Source organism: Gobius niger, assembly GCF_951799975.1.
Source record: "Gobius niger genome assembly, chromosome: 15".
NCBI lineage: Eukaryota > Metazoa > Chordata > Actinopteri > Gobiiformes > Gobiidae > Gobius > Gobius niger.
In genome coordinates, this window is record NC_136866.1 from 13,982,586 (window position 1) to 14,005,855 (window position 23,270).

A 23,270-nucleotide genomic window follows, 5' to 3' on the forward strand; every position below is an offset into this window, starting at 1 on the left:
AGATGAAGAGAGGCTGAGGGGCTGATGGTTCTGCTGCTGCGGTGGGGATGGAATGGCAAGGGCAAGAATCGAAAGGCATTGTTTGAGTAAGTGCAGTAACAGTCAAATCTGGACACATTGCATATATATGAAAATGTGCTTCGTCAGCCGAACTGCCCCATTGTGCCGTTTTGAGCCGTCCACCTGCTCTTCGTCACACACGCTGCTCCTTTCTAAACCCCGGCTCTGCAGACTGGAACTGATGTTTCCAATTCCAAAATAGGATTACGGCGCTGACATGTGTACGTCGGTGTGCGCTCACTCAGAACCAAGGCCGCGGCAGGCAATTCCAAAGGTGCTTCTTAGAACATTTGTTAGCAATTACACAAAACATACTCTCCCTCTCTCTCTCTCTCTCTCTCTCTCTCTCTCTCTCTCTCTCTCTCTCTCTCCCTGTTTCCTCAAGCGATTGGCCCCTCCCTCATTTCCCCCAGATTTTGTTCCCTTACCCAAGCTCTTCTCCTCCATCCCACATGGTCTTTGCATGCAGAGCTAAAGTTTCCTGAGGTGGACGATGCCAGAGAGCTGCATGCAAACTCATAGATGGGGAAAAGTGCTCTGTTGTAAGCCCGTATACCCATGGGCTGCTGAATATTGTTAAGTCCCTTTTTTTTCCTTTTGGATTTTGCCTGTATTCGGAGGAGGAGGATCAGGGAAACTAGTGACAATGAGTTTGCCTGACACTCTGGTGATGTAGTATAAAGTGAAGTGAAGGAAGTTGCGATTTTACCAACTGAGGAGCCACCGGCGACACACGCAAACTGGACAAATACCTGCAGATCAGAGCTACAATCATGAAAGGTAAAAGGATATTGATACTTTGTGTTCCTTTTTACTTGTTGCTGATTGTTTCAGGGAGCTTCTGCACGATAACATTACATTGCATGCGGTATTTGATCACATCTATAAGTAATTTACTGGAACAAAGCTTTAACAGAAAGATGTCCCTCTCAGCTGTTGGTGCAGTGGTTCTCAGACTGGGGTGCTTGGATCACGTGTGGTCATTGGGCGTCTTCAAGTGGTACTCACTGTCATCTGCAATTTTAATTTCGATTGGAGAGAATTTCGTGTATGCTTCAGTCATTTTTTTTGTCTGGTTTAGGCATGATTTACACCTGGTTTAGATCTAACTGTGTACATTTTAGACCTGGTTAAGTTGGGATTTGATCTTGATCTACACCTGGTGCTTGGAAGGTCAAATATTTTATGAGATTGTACTTGGTGTGTAGTGTATGGACAGTTTTGTAAGTGATTTGGGCGGACATTGAAGGTTTTCTTTTAAAATATATACATACATATAAATAAAGGGGCAATGTTTTAACACTAAAAACACTCCAATAGTTTGTGACTTTAAAGTAACACTGACTTACTGGAAACTTAGAGAAAACAGTAGAAAAAGATGACATAATCCCTTAAAGGGACTAGACGTGTTATAAATGTTAAAATTAAGTATTTTCAGCCCCTACATGCTCCAGCAATGTCCTAATGTGTAGAATGAGCTCAGACCTATTCACCACCTGCCTCTAAAATCCTGCACTGTCACTTAAAAAGTTGTTCATTCGGGTCCGAACCAGCAGTTACGCGTAAGACCTGAGGTGGCAGTAGTGAGCATAAATATGACAACATCCATCTAGTCCCTTTAAAGGCCCCGTACCTGATTCATTCTTTTACAAACAATGAAAGGCGGAGCAAGTGAATATAAATGTATGATTGAGTGGTTGGTGATGGCCGATGGCGCAGATTGGCAGCCTTCATGAGTCTACCCCAGGGCAGCTGTGGTGCGAATGAATAATGCACCAAATAGTAAAGACTGAGCATGTGGAAAAGCACGACACAAGACTAAGGCATTAATATTATTTTTAAATGAGTTGTTATTATGTCCAAATGTCATGATTAACTTTACTAACCCATTTCTAATATCTCTCAATTCTTCACAGGAGTGAGTTTAAAAGTAGGTTTCATTCACAACTTTCAGGGTCACTTTTCTGGGTCACTGTCAGAGATGGAAACAAAATATATAAATCCTTTATACTTAGATGCACAGTTTTCTTCCCTCACAAATGTCTGACCTTACAATATACTTAAGGAAAACATATTTCAATCCACTACTTGAAAATAAGTGCTCTATGGGACCATTTAATAGAGGGCTATTGTTGATCCATATCTAAACGCATTGTCCTCTAATGACATTAAAGGGCTCTGTTCGAAATCCCAAACCAGTTCACTCTTCGGGCCAGTCACAAGCCACGAGAGATTTGCCCTCGGTCTGGCATCTGCTGCAAATCTTTGGCAGATGAAGTGTTTTGCTGAGGACAACATAAGAGAGGAAGTGAATTTGGTAACATGGCACGCAGTCAGGCACCTGTAACGCAGCCACATGTGCTTCTCATTGATCGCCCTGGCCTGTGCGAAAGTATCCCGCCGCAGCCACTCTGTTGTTGTTGGATATGAGACTTTGATCACTCAGCTCCCACTGTACGATCGTGTGGGCGCAGCATAACATTAGAGGAAAAAAAACTGCTCTGCACAAATACACCAGACTTACGGTAATACGCATTTCCAAGTCTCAGCATAATATGACCTGGTGGTTGTCAAATGAAAAATACATGAATGGATACGCTCGCGCACTTCTCATTACTTTTTGCAACTGTAATGGCTCCATATTATACCACTTGCTATTTCTGATGTTGGTATTGCACTATTACAGCACCTCCACCACTACTATGTATTTGACTTTTAGGTTAGGAAGAAGTGAACCCCCTCTTTCAGGTGATACAAAAGATAAAGCGGCGGCATTACGGCTGACAAATGTTTATAATTATGTAGGAAAGCTATTACAATGTCCTAAATGTGGTCCGAGTCCATAAATCACAGCTCTTGGATCATTCCTCTTCCAGACAGCACGCATGTAACACCTCTAACCGCTGTGCCCTCCCCATGTTGAAACAACTATAGGAACCGAGCAGTGCAGGAGGTCTGCTCATGTGGTCTGCAGCGCTGGACCAAAGCTGCTGCCTCATACATTCCTCTCAGAGCGGAGGAAGAGGAGGGTCCCACGCGGGGAGGGGAGACGGGGTTCTGTCCCAGAGAGGGTGGAGAGAGAGAGGGTAGGCAGGTGTATGGCTGGACTCACCGCAGGAAAAAGTGAGGCGGACGAGGAGAAGGGAGGAACAGGCAGACAGACGTTTTTTTATGGAGCAATGACAGCATTATTCAACTCACAGACTACTCACATTTGCAAGATCTTGTTATTACTGCGGTATACTATATTTAATTTACTCATTATTCTGTATTCCATTGTTTTGTACCTTGCTTATTGTTACTGTCCAAGTGTACTCTACTGAGGGGGTACACAAGGCCCAAGGTGGGGCTCGCGGGACTGTGATGATTTCTATGTGGAGTTTGCATGTTCTCCTCAGGTTTCCCCTACCACTAAAAACATGTACACTAGGCCAGAAAGAGTGAGAGACTGTTTGAGAGTGCGGGTGGGGGACAAGAAAATGAATCACTAGAAATGAGTGTGTTCATTACCATGCACTGGCAAACTTTTTTTTAATGGAGAACAGTATATTTGAGTGAAATTAGGCCAAAGATGGCACCCAAACAAACAATAATGAATCAGATCTTAAAGGTTTTGTGCCTGAAATTGTTATTAATGCTTATTACAGTGGAGTTGGTCTGATGATTTTGTGAGTCGCAGCCCGAAAAGTTTGGGAACCCCTGCTCTACTGCAGTGGTCCCCAGCCTATTTTTTTTTACTCTAGGGCGGCCCCCAAATGCATTATTACATCATACTAATCACCAATTAGAATGCACTTTATAGGGACAATGCAGAGTTTAAAAATGTTAAAATTGTGTATTTTCCTCCCCCTACATGTTCCAGCAATGTCCTATTGTGTAGAATGAGCCCAGATCTATTCACCACAACCGCTAAAATCCTGCACTGTCACTCAAAACTGTATTACTTCGGGTCCAAATTGCCGTCATGCACAAGCTTAATATAGAAGGTGCAGTTACATGTATGACCTGAGGTGGCAGTAGTGAGTATAAAATGGCTAACTTGCATCTAGCCCCTTTAAACAAATAACAGAATTTGTATGGCTTGTTCCTCAACACGCACTTTCCCGACCAAATAAACCAACAAACACATATAGGCCTACAAGAATACATTGTTGAATATATTAAAAATGTATTGAAATATTTCCAATTTTCCTTCTAATATATTTAAAGGGGCTAGATGCAAGTTGGTCATTTTATGCTCACTACTGCCACCTCAGGTCGTGCATGACGGCACTTTGGACCCGAATTAACACCTTTTTGAGTGACAGTGCAGGATTTAAGAGGCAGTTGTGGTGAACAGGTCTGGGCTCATTCTACACATTAGGACATGGCTGGAACATGTAGGAAAATACTTAATTTTACCATTTTTAAATTCTGTCTTGTTCCTTTAAGTTGGCTACTGAAAATGTATTTATTAGATTAGCTTTAAATTTTTTTCACCTGGGTCACTCTACACTGTACGGTTTTATTCTCTGATTGAACACGCCACATCTGAAGTGAACATACCTTCGCTCCTCTACGTAACATTCTTTTCCTCCTCTATACCATGTGGCGCATTACATTCCGCACATTAGCACATTGAGACACATTCCTGGATGAACCGAATGTTTTGGACGTAAACATAAAAGCGCTCTGGTTTCGGGGGCTTTTACGAGGCTGTGGTCAGGACCCCTTTAACTCTGGCCTGGTTTGACTTAAGGCTGAGGTTCATCGGGGGATTTACAGAAAGAAGAAAAAGGGACTAGTCGAAGCTGCAGTCTTTATTTATGTGTGACGGGGGTTGCACGCAGAAAGATTTAAGGGAGGATTCTCACTCACTGAAGAAGACGAGAGAGGAAATAAATGACAGAAGTGGGTGGGAAAGTCCAAAAATCCCTTAAGAGTACATGCAGCCACAGAGGAGGAACCGCAAGTGTGAAGCTGAAAGGCTCTGTCAACTTTACTGTGACTTCTGGTTATTATGATGTGTGATAGGGAGTAGCGTCAGTAGTAGCACTCATCTCCTTCTGGAACCAGTTTGAAACAATCAAGCGTGTTTACAGAAGTCGCATGTTTGTAGCATGAGTACCGTGGGCCATATCCTATTCTGTATCTTTACATAATTATCCAGCAGGTACCAGGGACAGAGTAAGAGACATTAAGCTTCCTACTAATCCGCACTATTGGTTTCCGTGATATTAGCTCCTCTAAGCTCCATGACGGTGCTCTTGCTGTGCAATTGTGACTAGTTTAGACTGACTGCAAACTTTTCCACCCCGTGTCTGCCTCAGTGTCTGGATAAACACCGTAAATCGTACCTGCCCTGTCCTGTGCAGCAAATGGCTCAAAGGAGAGAAGTACTCCAAATGCTCCTGCTACTTTAATACTGGACCCTCAACTTTTTCCTCTGCATAAATAGTTGGACAAGATGTCATTGTGTGCATAGGTGACTCTTTTTTTTTTGTCTAACGTTAACCACTGTTGAAGGAATCCCTTTTTCCCCCCTATAAGTTACATTGTTTAAATGTTCTGTCAAATGAATGACAGAATAATAGAAATCAAACTAGCTGACCCTTAGTGTTTTTGCTACTGAAGTGCAGCGCTCTGTGTGTGTTGGACACCTCCACTTCCTCACTCGGTGCATGCACGAGGCGCAGCACGAGCAGCTGAAAGGTCAGACTAGAGAGAGGAAAGAAGTAGACAGGTTCAGGTTAGGTGCATACCACAGGAGAACAGAAAATAAGCAGAGTTCTACCAAATCCAGTGACTTCACCATATGTGGATAGAGGTTGTGGATGTGAGATCATGGAGATGTCTGTGCAGCCGTAAAGTGCAGGGCAGGACCTCGGCCATGTTTGTCACAGACACCCAGACAGTAGTGAACTAACCTCGACAGCTGTTCAGTGAGCAGTGTGAGCTTGGCCTGTCTCCTCCAGAGCATGGCACCGACACAGGCCAGTGCTTCTGCCTGCCGTGCTGCCTGCAGCTGTCAGGATGTATATCCCCTCTGTGCACATCCTCGTAGAAAGAGGACCGCTGAGCCAGTCTGGTGCTGTGTATTTACAAATGCTTCATACAAGTGGATATGAAGTGGATTTGAAGTGGATGTTTGCCCATACTGTACAGTCTTTCATGAAATAAATGAAGGTTATTTATGTTTTATGCTTCTGTATGGCAAATATTTTAATATTGGTATTGACAAAAGTGTTGTTAAAGAACCAGTATGGAACGGTACCCAGCTATATTGTTTAGTATTTGATACATCTCATTCTTCACTTATGGTCAAGTCAGCGCTCCTAATGCAGCCGGCACATCTGTTCAGTTCTGCTCAATTCAAACTGACAACTTAAACTTTGTCCACACTGGAGGATCAGATTCTTGTGTCAAGTATTCAGTCCCTTCGGAGTTCTTCTTGGCTGAAGAAAAGCAATCGCAATTTTCTTTCCATTGTAGTGGATTTTTGTAAGTTCCCATGGTCCAATGCTCAAGACATTTCAGCAAACCACAAATTATGGACAATTTTGTCTTTCATTTTGCATAACGAGTGTGGAATATAAAGTGCTTGGATTTTGTGTGTTAGGGATTTCGAGCTGTGGGGAAACTTACCACTAAAACTCAAAACTCAACTTTACAACTTGAATCATTTTACTGTGAGCGTAAGAGCTTTACACTGCCTGACCAAATATAAAGTGTAAATTTGAAATTTGAACTGTTCTGATCTGGGGTTGTAATATTTGGTGTGTGATAAGGTGCCTTCATTTTAGCAATTCATGAATAGAGAGTTTTTTGTACATGTTCTGCTTGTATGTATGTATGTTTGTACTGTGTGTTATGTCGTACATGTTTTGTCGTACTCTGTGTATGTTCTGTGCTGTTGGTGGTGTACTTTTACCCCATAAATGATACTTTTACCCCATGAATGAAATGAAATGAGTGGTCACACTCTCCCATTATCAACAGTGTTGGGATTAATGTATTACAAAAGTAACGAGTTACAAAAATGACTACCTTTTTCAGCAACTAAGGAATATAATATTATTTTCACACAATATGGTAATATATTAGTCAGGTATCACTTTATTTTACACTACCTTGATACATTGTACCTACTTAAATTTAGTACAATGTAATGCGCTCTGAAACAATGTGTAATAACTTGTACCTATGTAGTACATACACAATGGAATAACTTGTGTTAGTACTTTGTAAGTACATAATGTAATTGAACACGAGACCCTTAGGGTTTGGCCTTACGGTTAGGATTAGGGTTAGAGTTATGTCTTGATACATTTTGTCCCTACAAACTATAAATACATATTATTCCATTGTGTATCTAACCCATAGGTACAAGTTATTACACATTGTTACAAAGCCCATTATATTGTATTAAATTTACTTAGGTACAATGTATCAAGGGTAGTGTAAAATAAAAATTGTTAAAAGTGCTACCATTAGTCATTACAATTCAGCTAACTCGAGTTACAAGTGCATTTAAATGTATGAACAAAAATTACCAAACTCACCCCAAATAAAATGCAGCACCAAATCAAGTGGGAAGTTGGTGCATAAGCTCTGCAGTTGTGTGTAGTTAAAGCTGTTGAAACAAAACACATTATTACTATTTTCAGTTTATATTTTTCTAAAAGTAACTCAGAAGTAACTCAAAGTAGTGTAACTCAGCTACGTTTTGGAAACATATTACATTTTTAAAACGGTAACTATTATTTAAGAATATATTACAATGTTCAAGTAACTTGCCCAACACTGATCATCAATACAAAATGCATGCATCACTGGATCTTTTGACATTATTGAAACAATGTCACAGTGAATGCATGCTGTAGTAATCAGAGCTAAAGGCTGTCCAATCAAATATTGAAGTGTATGACCTTTTATTTGTAGGATCTTTTTATTAATCTGGCAGTGTATTTGTAATTTGCATGGGACCTCAAGTGAGATCTAGACACATTAGCAATAATCACCAATTGAACTACTCAACTGACTGCACAGAGGACGCTGATGTTAAGTATCTATGAGCTGCTTCACCGCTGATCATTTCATTTGTATGTTTTACTGTTTGATATCTGTCTCATTGGCGATATGCTAACTGCAGCTCCTCTGTTAGGCAAATCAGTCTTGTCAATGTTAGCCAGTCCAGATGACTACTTTACGAAAGCTTTGACAGCTGCAAACTCACTCCAACTGATTTCATTTGACTTAAAAAAAACAATATAAAAGTGCTGATGACCCAAAACCTCAGCGCCAGGTTTACATTTAAAATGTCCTCTGTTTTACCTTGCACCTTTTGCTACATATAAACAATGAAAGTTATATGTCAAACACAATTATAGAAAACATGTGTTTAGACAATATAAACAAGCCTTATTGTTTGGACTAAGCTTGAACCCTCACTTGTACCGTATCTCCTCGATTGCTATTTCCCTTCCTCCTAATACTTTTCTACATTTGGTGTCTGTATCGCTTTAATGGCGTGCGGTCGGTTACATGCCGTTGTGCAAGCTCATCTGGGATCCTGGCTGCAGCAAACCATCGTAGTGCATGTGTTTTCAATCGCTGTCTCTGGTAAAGCTCTGCTCTGGCCAAATCGAGTGATGACAATGCACTATGACACGCTTTCAACAAGCAAACTCACGCTACACAAAAAAAAAATAAGGCTAACAAATGCGCCCCATGCTAAAAGGCCACTGTGGGATGGTGTGAGTTAACTGGAGTTCACAAATGACATGAAAAATGAGGTACTTTAAGATGGCCGTGTTATTAACTGTGTCTGTTTTGTATCTTGGTCTTCGCCAGAGAACTACGGAGGATACGAGAACCAGCTTTTCAAAGGTAATTAGCCACACTAAAGTCCCATAACATCTGCTAGTTTGTGTTAGGTTACAGGCAGGAGTATTACATCTGTATAAATGAGTCATGGCACTTACAGTATGCAATGTGCTTACTTTGTTCTACTATTTCAGATGAAGATTTCACTGGAGAAGAGGAAGAAATACCTTCATTTAGAGGCAAGCAACTTTTTCCTTGGATTTGATTCAGCCTGAAGTCCTATTCATGTGGTTGGTATAGTCCACAATATACTCTAATTGGACCTAAAATGTCTTTACTTAGTATTGTTTGAAAAATAAAAAGAGGGAGAGAGAAATTTCTGAATTACTGTACCCCTTCCATTATGTTCATACGTCCATTTATCCATTGCGCTTTATCCGGGGCTGGGTCACAGAGGAGCAGAGCAGAGATGCCCAGACCTTTCTTTTCACGCACACTTCCTCCAGCTCTTCTGGGGGGAGTTCAAAGCTGCACCAGAGATGTAAGTCCTTCCAGCGTGTCTCTCTACCGACCCAGAAAGGGAGCCCCGGTCTGGAAAAGGAAGAACCATGGCCTTGGATTTGGAGGTTCTGATTTTCATCCCCGTTGCCTCACACTCGGCTGCAAACTTTCCCCAAGCTGAAGGTCCTGATTTGATGAACCTAGCATAACATCATCTGCAAATTACAGAGAGATGAGATCCTGTGGTTCCCAAACACAGTCCGGCCCCTGGTTGTGTCTTGATATTGTGTCCATAAAAGGGATGAACAGAACTGGTGACAAAGCACAGCCCTGGGGGAGACCAACAAATAAGATTACATTATTTTTGAAAAATATTCGGAAACTGGTTATTTCTCATACAAATTAGTCCAGATTGTGTTGTTTAGTGTTAGGTGTTAGCTTCAAGACAAAAACACCTACATGTATAAAGAGAAGTCTCTGTGAATTATTTACACTGTACGTAAAGTTTTTAACATGCTGTAAGTGATGCCAGCTGTATGTCCACCATGTATATTTATTTCATGAGACATGGCGAGCTTCAGTACAGTACATGTTTATTGTTTTGATGTGTAAACACGCATACTCTCATCTGTTAGTGATAAGTTTTCAAACTGTTTTAAAATGTGTATATTATTGTAATGTTAAATTGTGATTGCCAGGTCGTGGTAGCAGAAGTGGCTGTATGCGCTGTCAGCAGACCCACTCTCTTCAGCTGGCCATCAAAGTCCTGTATGGATTTGTGGCCTTCCTCATCATCACAGTGGCGGTTCTGGCTTCACTCGGTAAGTGATGTTTGAGAACTTTTTTTTATAAAGTTTAACATGGTTTCTTTCAGTGACATACACAGTGTAAATGCAATGTAAAGATGACCTAATGTTATTTTTCAGTTCATTACAGCTCATTTTCCATGTTGTGCCATGCTCTATGGGGACAATAGCACCCCTACACATCCTAATTGCATTGGTTTAGGTATGCCATTAAAATTCTTCCACCTCTACAATGCCTGAGTCTCTCGAACACACTCGTTGGATATAAAGTTGATCACCTGAGACCCACTCCGCCTCGCAGCTGGTTCTCTCATCAGCCACAGGTTTTACTGGCACTAACGCTTTAAATATAGCGTTTTACAAGTGCTCGGGGATTAGTGGATTGTCACACATCTCCTTGGATAAGTCCACTCTTGAAAACACAACAGTTTGAAGGAGAAGGCATGGGTTTAACTGCGGCTTTCACATGAGGACAGATACGGATACAGACCACTATGTTTTAAGCCAGTTTCACTTTTGTCTCAGAGCAAACAGTCCTTGTGAGCGCATGTTGATATTATTGCCTCACACACAGCTGTACACCACCACCGCGTCTCTGGATCCACAAAAACATGTTGAACTTGGCCCTGCATCTAAACCTTCAATATCACCAAGACAAACACAAATATGACCTCTCATTCTCCCTCGGAGCAGGATACTCAAAAAACAAGCTTTCAGGGCTGATATAACGCTCTTTATATAATACAGCTATTACTGCAGTATTAGTGCTGTTCTGCATCTTTACTCAGCCGGAGAATCAATAGTACTCTGGTAGAAGCAAAGACGGGCAGTAACTATCATCTTACTTGAGTACATTTTGGGCTGCCATTCTACTATTCTTTTTCTCTACTTCTACTACTACTGCCCCTTCAGCTTCTGGTCTTGGGGTTCTTCATGTAGTACTCATTAGCCATTTAAAATGGTAGTCACTTTAATTGGAGATTAGTAACGCATTTTATTCTGCTTTAAACATGGTTTACACCTAATTTAGATCCACTTTAGTCAGATTTACTGTAGATGTTTATTTTGTTCTTGTTTTTAACCTTTTATAGATCCGCTCCTTAGCTTGATTAGGCATGATGGTACTTGGAAGGTCAATTATTTTAATACGGTGAAAATTATGACCAACACTGGCTGCATTGTCATACACTGCGACTCTACTGCAGCCCTTACATCGAGCCCACAAGCGTAATCAAACTCCAAATGTATTGGCTTTAAAGGTTAACAACACTTTTATTTATATATTCTGCTTTGTTTTAGTGATGAGTTTATTGTACCCACCTTACTTCAACCTCGTCTACCAACTTTGAATAGCTACTGCATCTACTCACACAACTGCTGCAACTAGCCACACAACATACCCTTAGAGTCATGTCAAAACTTACTATCCTGTAATAATACAGAGTAGTTACAGTGTCCAATTTCTTACCACTCCTTTAACTGAACTCAACTGTATTTATCTAACGATTAAAACCGGGCTCGTTTCAGTGACTGTTTTTACAGAACAGTGAAGAATGTAAAGGGTCAGCTTCTGTCCATACTATTCGATACATAAGAGCAGGTGGTATGTACACAATGCACGCGGGACACTTCTCAGTGCAAACACAGGGCCGGACTCAGATTGGCCCCAGGAGTGTAAGACTACGGGGCTAAAACACACATACTTCCCCTCCATCTGGTTTGCAAACACTAAAATCTCCCTATAGTTGATTTCTTACAGTTCTCTCGGGAAATCCGCGGAGCACTGTACGGGCGGCTGCTCAGTGTATCGCATGTGTTTCGGTTATGTTTCGTAGCTTAGAAAACTATTTGTTTTGGTGTGTGGGTTCAACAGTTTAAATGCCTGCTATTTCCTGGATGAGTGCTAAAGCCAGTGTTTAGATAAGACTGATTGCTTATTGCTGTCGATTTATTGGGGGGGAAGGGGGTGGAGTGTTTTAATTAGAAATGACTTGGTGCAAAGAGATTATGTCTGTCCATCAATGTCTTTCTGTAACCTTTTGCACTTTACTTTTAGTATTCAGGAAAGTGGAGAACCTCTCTGTTGAAGAGACCATCTACTATAACAAGATCAACAAAGTACAGCAAGGACTAGAGGGTGAGCAGCTACAACTTTACAACTTTTGTTATTGATTACACGTTTTCTTTTATTTACAAAAGATACTACATCTAATGAAAGCACACCAATGCGCCTGACTGTGTTTGTGTTAGCTCTCAGTTGCATAGGTTTCCCATAGTAGAAAAATGGGCTTCATCAGCAACTATTGATATCTGGCAGCAGGCTGCACCAGCAAAGGGTTTAATTTGGCTCTACCAATTTTTTTATTCTGAAATTTCCTCTCAGCCAAGTAAAGATGCTGGCTTGAAGTCATGGCTTGTTGTTTATCTGTTTTTTTCATTTCCATAGATCTGAGCGTGGCTTCTAATTGCTCAGGATGTTTAGACGTAACCGTATACACAGAGGAGATCAGCCGCTTGAAAAGGGAGTTTGAAGACATCCAGAGAATGATCCTGGGACAGGAGCAGGTACACTGGGGCTGCAAGGTCTAAAAATAATAGGCGATTCATGCAAAAAAATCTGTTATCTTGATTTTGCTGTGTAATGTCCATCTCAGCTCCTCGACCAGTCCTCCCAGGCCCAGGCCAATCTCCAGGCCGCCAGTGCCCGCCTCACTCGAGATGTCCAGAATCACCTGAGGGCCATCAAGATCCTGAACCAGACCTTAGAGAGGTTCTCCAACCAGGTGCAAGGCTGGCGGGACGTCATCGAGGAGACCGAGGAGAAGATGAAGAACATGGCTGAAGACCAGGATGATGTGAAGGCTATAGCTGAACAAGTCAACACCACTGTGGCCCTCAGGTAAAACAAAAATGAGTCTGTCATCATTCAACCAAGCCATGTTAAGACACATCTGCATATCGTCTTTCTAACCCCTCCATTCTCTCATCGGCTACAGTACCTTGTGGATCGATGCACTCCAGAGAAAGGCAGACGAGGAGACTTTGGTCCTTCAGAAACTGACCACAGACTGGCAGAACTACAGCAAAGTCCTGAGCGCCATCAAGTCCAACACCAGCATCACCACACAGAACATGCGCTTCCTCCAGAGCAGCATCCAGGCCGACCAGCAGAGGATCGCCATGTCCACTGAGATCTTCTATGACCTCACTCAACAGGTATGGAAGTCCGGGTCAATAACCTCTCTTTTCCTTCGAGAGAATTCTTGTGAGATGGATTTTACATCCATATCTTTGGTCACAGTCTTTGCCTTTTGGCAGTTAGATTGATAATTGACACACAATGCCATGATTTCTGATTTCAGGTGATGAATCTCCAAATGCAGCTCGACAACGTGACCTCATTCATGGACGAACATGAGGAGAACATGCACGACCTTCACTATCATTCAAAGTACTTCTGAAGACCCTCTAACATCTGTCATTGGCCTTGCTTGGTCACTGGTTTATGGAATAATCCTTACCCTGTGTCTGTCAGGTATTATGAGAATCGCACTGGGGAACGCTTCTCTGCACTGGACGGCCGGCTGAATTCTATAGAGATGGAGATTGAAACCATCTCATCGAGCATAAACGCCACAGTGAGCCACGTGCAGAGCATGTACAAATACATCAGCATCGAGAGCTCCACCTGCCAGAGCCGATTGGGCCGCCAGACTGAGGACCTGCAGGTAAATCCAGAATGTGTTCAGAGCAAGCATAGGGCCACACTGCAACTTAAAGAGTATATGCATTTTCTTATGTTACGGTCTTGGTCTTCCCCTTCTTCTCCTTGGAACAGTCCAATGAAAAGTGTATATTGAATTGCATCCCCTAAACTTTCTTTTCAACAACCCTTCCGGTCTGAACATGCTATAAGCCAAACAAGAGAACATTCCAATTTTATAGTATCAAAGTTTCTAATCTATTAATAAGCTTAGAAGAAATCTGGAGGGCTTCACATAACTTATATTCAGTGTGATATGGTGTTCTGTATTGCAACCAGGCATCTTACTTTATTTTCCATGTACGTCCTCTCCTCACACTCTTCTCAGAGTCTGAACACCACGGTGCTGTTGCTGCTGAACTTGGCGGACTCCCTGAGACAACAGAACGTTGTGCTAAATGTGCGTCTGGATGTGGACGTTCGAAACCTGTCCATAGTGATGGAGGAGTTGAAGCTAGTGGATGTTCACCACACGCAGCTCATCAAGAACTTCACAATAGTCAAAGGTCAGTTAACAAAAATGTGCCCTTGGAAAAAATAATGGACAAAGTAGAGTGCCAAAATCTTTATGAATCATACAACTGTATGTCCATAGGTTCCCCAGGACCTCCAGGGCCCAGGGGTCTCAAAGGGGACACTGGCGCCAAGGGTCCTGTTGGATTAAGTGGGAACAAAGGTGACCGTGGACCTACTGGGGGCCGTGGATCTCAGGGAGAGAGGGGTGTCCCAGGACCTAAGGGACCTGCTGGAGAGTCAGGACCCAGCGGTACGAAGGGTGTTGCTGGAGTTAAGGGAGCCAAGGGTGCTCTAGGTCCCCCTGGCCCCAAAGGCGAAAGGGGACAGAAGGGAGATGCTGGTCGAAATGGCTTAGATGGACTTCCAGGACGGGATGGACTTAAGGGGGAACAGGGACGCGAAGGAGCTCGAGGGCTCCAGGGACCGCCAGGACCGAGGGGTAAACCAGGGCCTGTAGGACCATCTGGTCCGCCGGGGACAGTCGGAGCTCCAGGGATGCCATATTACCATCACCACCAGACGGACAGCCAGACGGTGACTCCAGGAGTGGACTCAAAGAGGCACTCACAAGAAACTTGAAGATGTTTTAAACAAACAGATCTTTTATGGTTTGTGAGTCAAAGTTTGGAGGTGGAGGACAATTTCAGTATGACATCTACATTTTGATTTTGAAAGATGTTTAAAATCAATAGTATATGTTGCAGTATGTTGAATGTACTTATGAATGTCGCAACAAGTGAAATTTTGCTTTGTTAGAGGCTTCCATCAACTTTAGGTTTACAATATCCTCCAGCGGGTGGCACTTTAACAACTTTAAAGTTAGGGTACCTGATGATTTTTCTAGTTGTAAAGCACACTTCTTTTTACCACCATTACGTATATTGGAAACGCAGGACGGATTGAGAGCAGAAACAAGTCAGTACTGCCGACTTGCCCTTTTTAGAGAAGAGAATAATCAGGTACCCCGTATGATTTAAAATGACTTTTACGTGAAGTTTCGGAGCAGGTTCTCTGACGATAAAAGTTCTACTGAAGGACTTTGGATGACTCTTGGAAATGCAGATTAGTGATGTGAACAAAATCCAACAAAATGGATCAAAATCTAAAACACACAGTCAGTTATGAAATATCTTCAGAACCTGACCCTGAAAGCAACTGAAACTGTGTTGTTGCAGTGGCTGGTAAGGCAAAACATAATGACCATTGACAGAACATCTTAAAATATGGCAAGTGTTGCCCATTGGGATGCTCAGTATTGTAAAGAATCATGTCAGAATACACTGTAAAGGAGGAGGCGCTGAGGTTGTTTAGGGTGCCCTATAGTTTGCTGTATATTTTGTTCAGTATGCCATTTCACATTTCAAACAATTTTGCTGCTAGCAATTCTCTTGACATTATCTACAGTCTAAATCCACGGATGTTTATCGAAATAAACAATCAACAGACTAACAGAAAAATAATAACAATTGGAAGGTTTATGTTTCCTTACAATATTCTACAGTAGTACAACACTTATAATCTACACACAAATATACAAACATTTTACTTTCACCTTGAAGGGGGGCTCCACTGACTAGGTGGGCTCCACCTGGTTTCTTTCTAGCCAGAAGCGGCTCTGTTGTGCAGCATATTGGCACAAAACATTCTCTCCAATACATGGTCATAATGTTTTGCCTGCTCCGCGTTGGTTCTAATGAAACCCTCACGTTCCTCAGATGCTTGCTACATTTACTACCATCTGGCTTCGATTCTGTGCAAGTTGCTGTTTCAGTTCCGATCACACGGGCTCAAGTGGATAAAAGACTGACACAACCCTAATCGGCTGTACGGAGAAAAGCGTCTTTTTTAAAGCTGTTGTCATGACGTGCGACTGGTTTGCATTGAACTTCAATAAAAGCTTTCGCCCCACAGTCTTGCAGTACTTACTGGACTATACCACACCGCAGCACCGGAGGGCCATTGTTGCGCCCCATAAGAAGAGGGAGTGGTGTTTTTGTCATTAATTCAAAGCACATGTGTGGCCATCTTGTTAGATTTTTGCGGTGAACAGCCGCTCTTAGCTCAACCCCGGTTTAATTTAACATGTGTGTAATTGACGGAATAGACTTAACGCTGAGGTGTATCAGGATTTTCAATAGTATGGTCATGTTACTGAATTTCGGCAATAGTTTGGACATGGTTTTGCGGCTGGACTGGAGCGAGAAGTATTGCTTAACATCCCTGTGCAAGAATACGATGTTTAAATTCCAAATGACACTTGTATACACAGATGCATTGTGGGAAAGGGGCTGTGTGTAGACTGTGGTCAAATGTGCTGAATCATAATTTGGGAAGGTTTCGGTGCCTACGCTCTTTGGAACAGAGCAGTGGGAGATTTCTGCAACTCCTCCAGAACCAGCTGCAGTGCTTGAAGCCACACCGCCTAACAATTCAGCCAATAAATACAATTAAATACAAGCTTTTGTTTTAGTACAGATTTTTTTGTTGTTGAGAAATACCTGCTAAAAACATGCTTGCTGTGAGCAGCTCACCTCTCCTCAGACTTGACAACTTTACTGGGAGCGGGACGTCTTCAGCTTGTCTCCATGGAGATGGTGACTAAAGGTGGCCAAAAGTGACATCTTAGTAGGCTAGGTCCTCATTCAAATCCATTCTTTAATTATCCATTGCAAAAATAGCATTTTCTGTGTCATGCTGCTTATTAGGAGCATGTTTTGTATTGTATTCATTTAATTCAAAATGTGCAATTTTAAGGGGTGGAGCAGTCCTTTCAGGAAGCAAAATCACAGGTGACACAGGTGCCAGATAAAGGAAACATAATGATCACTTTAGTGCAGGTTTAAAGCAGTACTAAGCAACTTGTTTACCTTAATAAATCCTTTTCATAGTCCCTCTGGGGGTAATACAAGTGTTAATGGTGTCTCTGACCAGAAAACCACAATTACAACTTCGCGCCTCCGGGTCGGAGGCCCCAATACACACTAATGGAATCACAAAGAAGAAGCTAACAGGCTAACGGGCAAAGCTAACTGTGGGACGGACAATCAATGAGTAAAAAAACGCTACGACATCTCGTTACTTCTGCTTTAAATTGGAATAACTTGTTAAAATAAGTATGTGAATGAGCATGAATGTGTCAACAAGCATATTAGGTTGTTTACATATCTTTGTTTGTGTAGTTAAGAAAAATATAACGCCGGAATGAAAATTTTTCACCATACTTTTTGCAATTCTTACTTAGTTTTTTTTTACCACAATGCTTAAAAATCTGTAAAAATTTACGTATTTCTAGCACTCATAATGGCTTATGAGGTCGAGAAATGAGTTGGGGACACAACCAACAGCTTACCTTTCAGTAGGAGATGGTGAAAGTTTAACTTTTATGGTTTGAAAAGTGAAAAAATATAGATAATAGGATAGGATAGAATAAAAATTCAGGTACCCCATCTAAAATAAAATACTGAAGAAAGAGTATTTAACTAACAGATGAAATAGATTTCTTTCTATTTATTTTTGTGCGTGTGCTTTGTACAGTATGTACTAAAAGCTTGTAGCAATACATCCACATTCTCCTCAACAATGGGCTGCATCAAATTACACAAAGATATGAGTTGAATTCCAGAATAGGTCATATATTTTGCTCATTCAACAGCTCCTAAAGCGTCGGTCCCTGCTCGAGTCTGCCTCTCTGACAGGAGTGGGAAAGACCTCCTGCAGTCCAGCCCAAACTGCTTCAACATGTGGGCCATAAATCACAGACACAGACCCCAAACTCACCCAGGGACCACATATGGCCCCCATAGGCAAAAGGAGAAAGTCAGAGCCACTAACGAGCTAATTCAACCGAGATAGACTTACACAGATGTTGGTGATGCTACTAGAGGAGTTAGCGGTGGGCTGTTTGTGATGGAGACGTGATAGTTGAGGTCACAGAGAATGCAAAAGCTTATTAACCTCTTACCCCCCGCCTTAACTGAGCACGTTTTCTCCAGTTTTACCCAAATCTAAAAGCTTCTCGACTGGAGAGCTTGGCTATTTGAAAGCCAAGACCAGCAAGACTGATCGTAATCTTTTGTCGTTTTTTTGTCGTTGTGTTTTTGTAGTTTCTTGTCACGTTTTTGTCAGGAGTTTTTCTGCTGTGGCTTTGATGTTGCTTTTTCATCACTCTTTAGTCATGTTTTCGTCGCTTTTTTATTGTGTTACTGTTGCTTCTTTGGTCACATTTTTGTCGCTCTTTCGCCACTTTATTTGTCACTTTTTTGTTGCATTTTCAAACTACATTTTTTATACTTATTAGACAGATGTAAATCCCGCCCCCAGCACATTCACACACCTTTGGGCCTAATCTCAATTAGTCCGGGCCAATGACAGAGCACGCACAGCATAGTTTGCGGTCTATACCCTCATTGGTATTTGTCAAGTTACATTCTCTTGGGGGGTTTTGACAATGTTAGTTTCATATCCAGCAGACGTACATTAGCATTCCACTAGGTTCACTGACTCTTTTAACAGCCCCTTCTCATCAGCAGATCGGCCGAATTCAAATGCAGAGCTGCGCTTTTGTCTGAAGTCCGAGTCATATTGCAGACAGTTTGAGTAATGTGGGAGAGTGGGATAGCTAACCACAGTTGGGATTGGCAGCGATCACCCTCTCATTTGGTCCTGTAAACTGTATCCTCGGGCCAGGGGATTCTGCGGGCGTTTAATTATTGTCTTCATTCCCAAAATAATAATTCGTCATCACAGACCATCGGAATACTCCCACTGAAAACACAGGTGAAGATGGTCAGGTTTCAAAAAGTCATCAGTAAGAGGCTCTGTTGATCTTGAGTCTTCACTGCAGGCTGTTTGCCTCTCAGCGCAGGGCCGGCTCTTGCCAATTTGGGGTCAAAGGCAAGGTTGGGATTTGGTGGCTCCCTCCAACTTCCCCTCAGGCACTTTGGTTCCCCATTGTTCCTGGCAGGTTGTCCAGGTGGCCTTCTCCACACAGACCTAGACCCTACTGTTGTATTTCCATGTACTTGCCGACTGACCCTCAGCCCACAGCAGGTGTTAGGCCAGTCCACAAAGTCTAACACACAATAACACGCTGTACCTGAGCAGCAGCTAAAGGCCAAGAGTGTTTTCACAGCTGCCTTGTAATGTGCAGGCCTGAGCTAACGTCCTGCACTCCCATGCACCTCCATCCACTGGCATCGTAAAATCCATCTGGCTCTACAGAAGGGAGTGTGAAAAAAATCGTTTATTATTTTACCTACTGAAAGGTTTGCCCACCATCGAGATGTTGTAAAGTTTTATTTACTGCCAAGAGGTAAAAAGAAGTAGCATTAAAAGTATATGAAATCCATTTTTTCCCCTCTTTTTATCGTGTTTAAATGTTTCCTTTAGTCAGACACTTTATTTGGTTTGTTGACATACTTTAGGCTGACACAATGCTTTGTTTACTTCCTGGAGCCTTCGCCAGAATGTGCTCAACAAAACAAGAGAAGTAACAGAACAAACAGTTCATAAAACCTTGAAATCAGTCATTTCCAAAACATTAAACAGATTTAACAGTGCAAACTGCTTTGATGTCAATCTGGAACGAGACTGGGTCGACCCACCAGTAATACACACATAAAGAACTCAGCAGGAGCTGATGGATTTTCATGAGTTTTGTCGAAGTCCAAATTACCCACCATCTTCAAACGACAGGGTGGAGGTGGCACCTCACTAGATCTCAACATGAAGGTGATGTTCCATTGCTTAAGTATACGTTATTTGGAAACACAAAGTCAGCCAAAGCTTTGGTTGTCTTGGAGACCGCCCTAATATGCCGTTCAGTACCCTTTCGTCACTAAATAAATAAACTAAAATAGAATTATGTAAGAATTACAAAGTCCCACCCTGGGCATTAAATAAACCGTTATAACATATGTGGCTGACCTCACTTCCTTGAGTCAGCACAAAGTTTGGGAACATTACACTGAGCCATTAGCTCAGTCTAATACAAAAGCACTGAGGACACTGGTTCATATTTGACCAGCCGATGAGGAGTCATGATGGGTCAAGTACATGAAACACATTTTCCTGTGTGAAGCATCAGGGACGTTAAACACTAGTATAAGGGCAGGTCTGAGGGGTGTTTGCTCATGTGTAAAATGTGTAGTACATGCTAAAGTGAATCAGTATTAGAGTCATTTGTGCAGCAGCCTCTTATTTACATACAGTCCCGATCAAACGTTTAAGAACAGCTGAAAAATGGTTTGATCTTAACAAGCTTCCAAGTAGAACTTCAAAATGAACAAAAAGAAATGGGAGTGAGACAAAAATAAATTGAGTAAAGCTTTTATTGAAAATGTCTGTTTTTGCAGCTGGTTAAAAGTTTAAGACCACATGCCTTTAAAAGGCCAAATCTGTGCAAAAATGTGGATTCAGTGTTTTCTGTCAGGTATTCACTCTGTCATGAAGTCCTGATGTTTAGGCCGTGTTTGGGTTGTTGAGCTGCATAAGCAGGGCCTCTGAGGTGGGAGGCAGTAAGGCCATCATTTTGAATTTCTGAAAAGATCCTGAGGGTTTTGGAATCAAAAAGTCAAGTGGAAAAAATGTCCCCAGCACTGAGCCGAAGGATCTGATTGGCTGTCCGTCAAGACACAAAAAAAGTCTGTTAATGGACACGACTGCAGCCCAATAACCAGTGGTTCCCACAGACGACAGCCTCAGTCCGAGGGATGCTCTCTGCAACATCTGCACAGAGCCAGCGGCCATTTGACGCCCCTGCACCACCTAAAGCTCCAATGTTCCACTGAAGGAAAAAGCCCCAGATCATTAAGGCGCCATTTTTCAACTGGTCTTAAACTTTGGATCGGGACTTATCTGATTTGTGGCCTTAACACTGTAACACAAGCAATTCTGAATGGTAAATAAGGTGCAACAACACACCCACAAAAAGCTATCATTTCTGGCTTGCACTCACTATGAGCACCTGCCTTTATAAATATTTGGAAAATTACATTTACACTACTGCCTGCAGAGGGCGTCGCTCCATATTGATTTATTTTCATTTACATGTAGACATTATTTTAAAGTTTATTTAAAAAAAAGTGCAATATATCTATGCTGAGGTTGTCAAAAGAATGCTACGAGCCTCAACCATACATTATATGTTCACTTTAATAAATCCCTCCTCCTTGTGAAAGTGCTTTTAAATGATATTCTTTGATGCACAGCCAAAGAACAATGAGATCCAAACTACGCTGTCAAGTAGTGCTGACGTGACGGTGGTCCTTGGTTTCTCTTTTACCCCTCCCTGAAACGACAGTCTGTTACCGCGGGGGCACCTGGCACACAGCTGTGGACGCTCTCTCGACATCACTTCAACCACACGTTTGTCCGCATCACCTCGGCCCCTGACAGTTCATCGGTGATCTGAAACATAACAGGAAAGTGGTCTTGTATTAAACAGTCTCCTGTCTTCAGTCATGTGCACGAAACACCGGCGTGGTAGAGCTTAGCAATAGAAATACACAGCCATGGTTTTCTTTAGGATTTGCTTGTCACTGCAGATAATAGGCAGTGCAGTGTAGCAGCAGCTGGAAGTCATCTCTTTATACTGGGAAAATGTACAGGCAATTTATCATTTCCCTTTGGATTGTGACGACATGCTAAATCGGCTTTATTTGGCTTAATTCGCTTTTGTACAGTTCTCAATCATGTTTCCACAAGGTTCATTTGACCCACGCTTGATTCATTCTAAAAATACCTCTTTATTGTAGTTTCTCTCACAGTTACTCCCATGCTTTGACCTTGCGCAGACCCCGTGTTGGACATTGGTTCACCCCGGTGTAGAGTTTTCTGGGAGTGACTGTATTAAAGCTATCCCTGCACACCCTCCCCTGTGTCTACAACAACAACACATCCAGCTGCTCTCTGTGTGCGAACTGCTGTGACTGCACACTCTGACTCCTCCTTTTGTTTTGTTTCGTTTACTCGGCTCAGGGGCGGCCGTGGGCTTATGGTGTTCTGCCATCTAGCCTTACAGAGTGATACGGTTGTGTTTGTGAGCTTTCTTTGTCATGTTGAATGCATATTTTCTGCGAGATGTACATTTCAAAGTAAAACGCTGTCAGCAAAACTTATAAAGAACCCCTGAGCATTTCTACATATAAAGTAATGCATGTGTTGAGAAAATACAGCTAGATGTTGTGATAAAATGTAGTTATACCAGCCACCAGCAGGGGGCACTAAACCCACTCCCACTGCTGGAGAATTTGGCTAACCCACTGACACAATCCGATAGAGCTGGGCAATTAATGGTCAATCTACTTTGGTCAATCGTCCTGGGACTACTTTGGTCAATCGTCCTGGGACTTTGTAATCAACAGGTTTACAATTTCTTTGGCAGAAATAGCACCTAGTTTTGGAGTTTGGGTGAAACAATGGAAGATTTTTGAGTGTTAAATGATACTGGAGGGAAGCATTTTGTTTTTATTTGAGCTCCAGTTTGTATAACTGTCTAAGAATAATGTCTAGATTAGCTTGCATTAGATTAGTAGGCATTTGACCTTGACTTTACTTACTGTTGATGGTTCTGACTCGATTCAATACATTTCAGAATTTTAAATGTGCCAATTGGGTAAGAAAATTGCACTTGTCTCATTTGCAGTTTCTTCTTTCAAGTGAGATTCTCTGTCTGACATGTCATCAAACAAGCAAAGAATTCTTGGTCCAATCAGGGGGAAAAAGTGAAAACCGCTCAAAACAATATGAATATTCTCAATTTAAGTCATTTAAACCCGGGCTTGATTATTAGTTTTTGTAGTGTACACATGTACTTAGAG

General features: G+C 42.0%; 1 protein-coding gene across 1 annotated transcript; it reads left to right on the forward strand.

Annotated features, from left to right (window-relative positions):
- The first annotated feature begins 504 nt into the window (after positions 1–504).
- On the forward strand, positions 505–16,360 carry scara3 (scavenger receptor class A, member 3). The gene is made up of 12 exons (XM_079572737.1): positions 505–840; positions 8,893–8,928; positions 9,060–9,104; positions 10,065–10,187; positions 12,229–12,309; positions 12,619–12,737; positions 12,827–13,071; positions 13,169–13,388; positions 13,535–13,623; positions 13,708–13,900; positions 14,264–14,441; positions 14,531–16,360. Exons 1-12 carry the CDS (start codon positions 834–836, stop codon positions 15,028–15,030), a joined length of 1,836 nt encoding a protein of 611 aa, XP_079428863.1. The 5' UTR covers positions 505–833; the 3' UTR covers positions 15,031–16,360.
- The last annotated feature ends 6,910 nt before the right edge of the window (positions 16,361–23,270 follow it).

Bases quoted from the DNA above. Each gene is read 5' to 3' on its own strand.
- scara3 (XM_079572737.1), top strand. The intron at 12,310-12,618 runs GTGAGCAGCTAC...TCATTTCCATAG, and splicing joins AGTACAGCAAGGACTAGAGG to ATCTGAGCGTGGCTTCTAAT. The intron at 13,901-14,263 runs GTAAATCCAGAA...CACTCTTCTCAG, and splicing joins GCCAGACTGAGGACCTGCAG to AGTCTGAACACCACGGTGCT.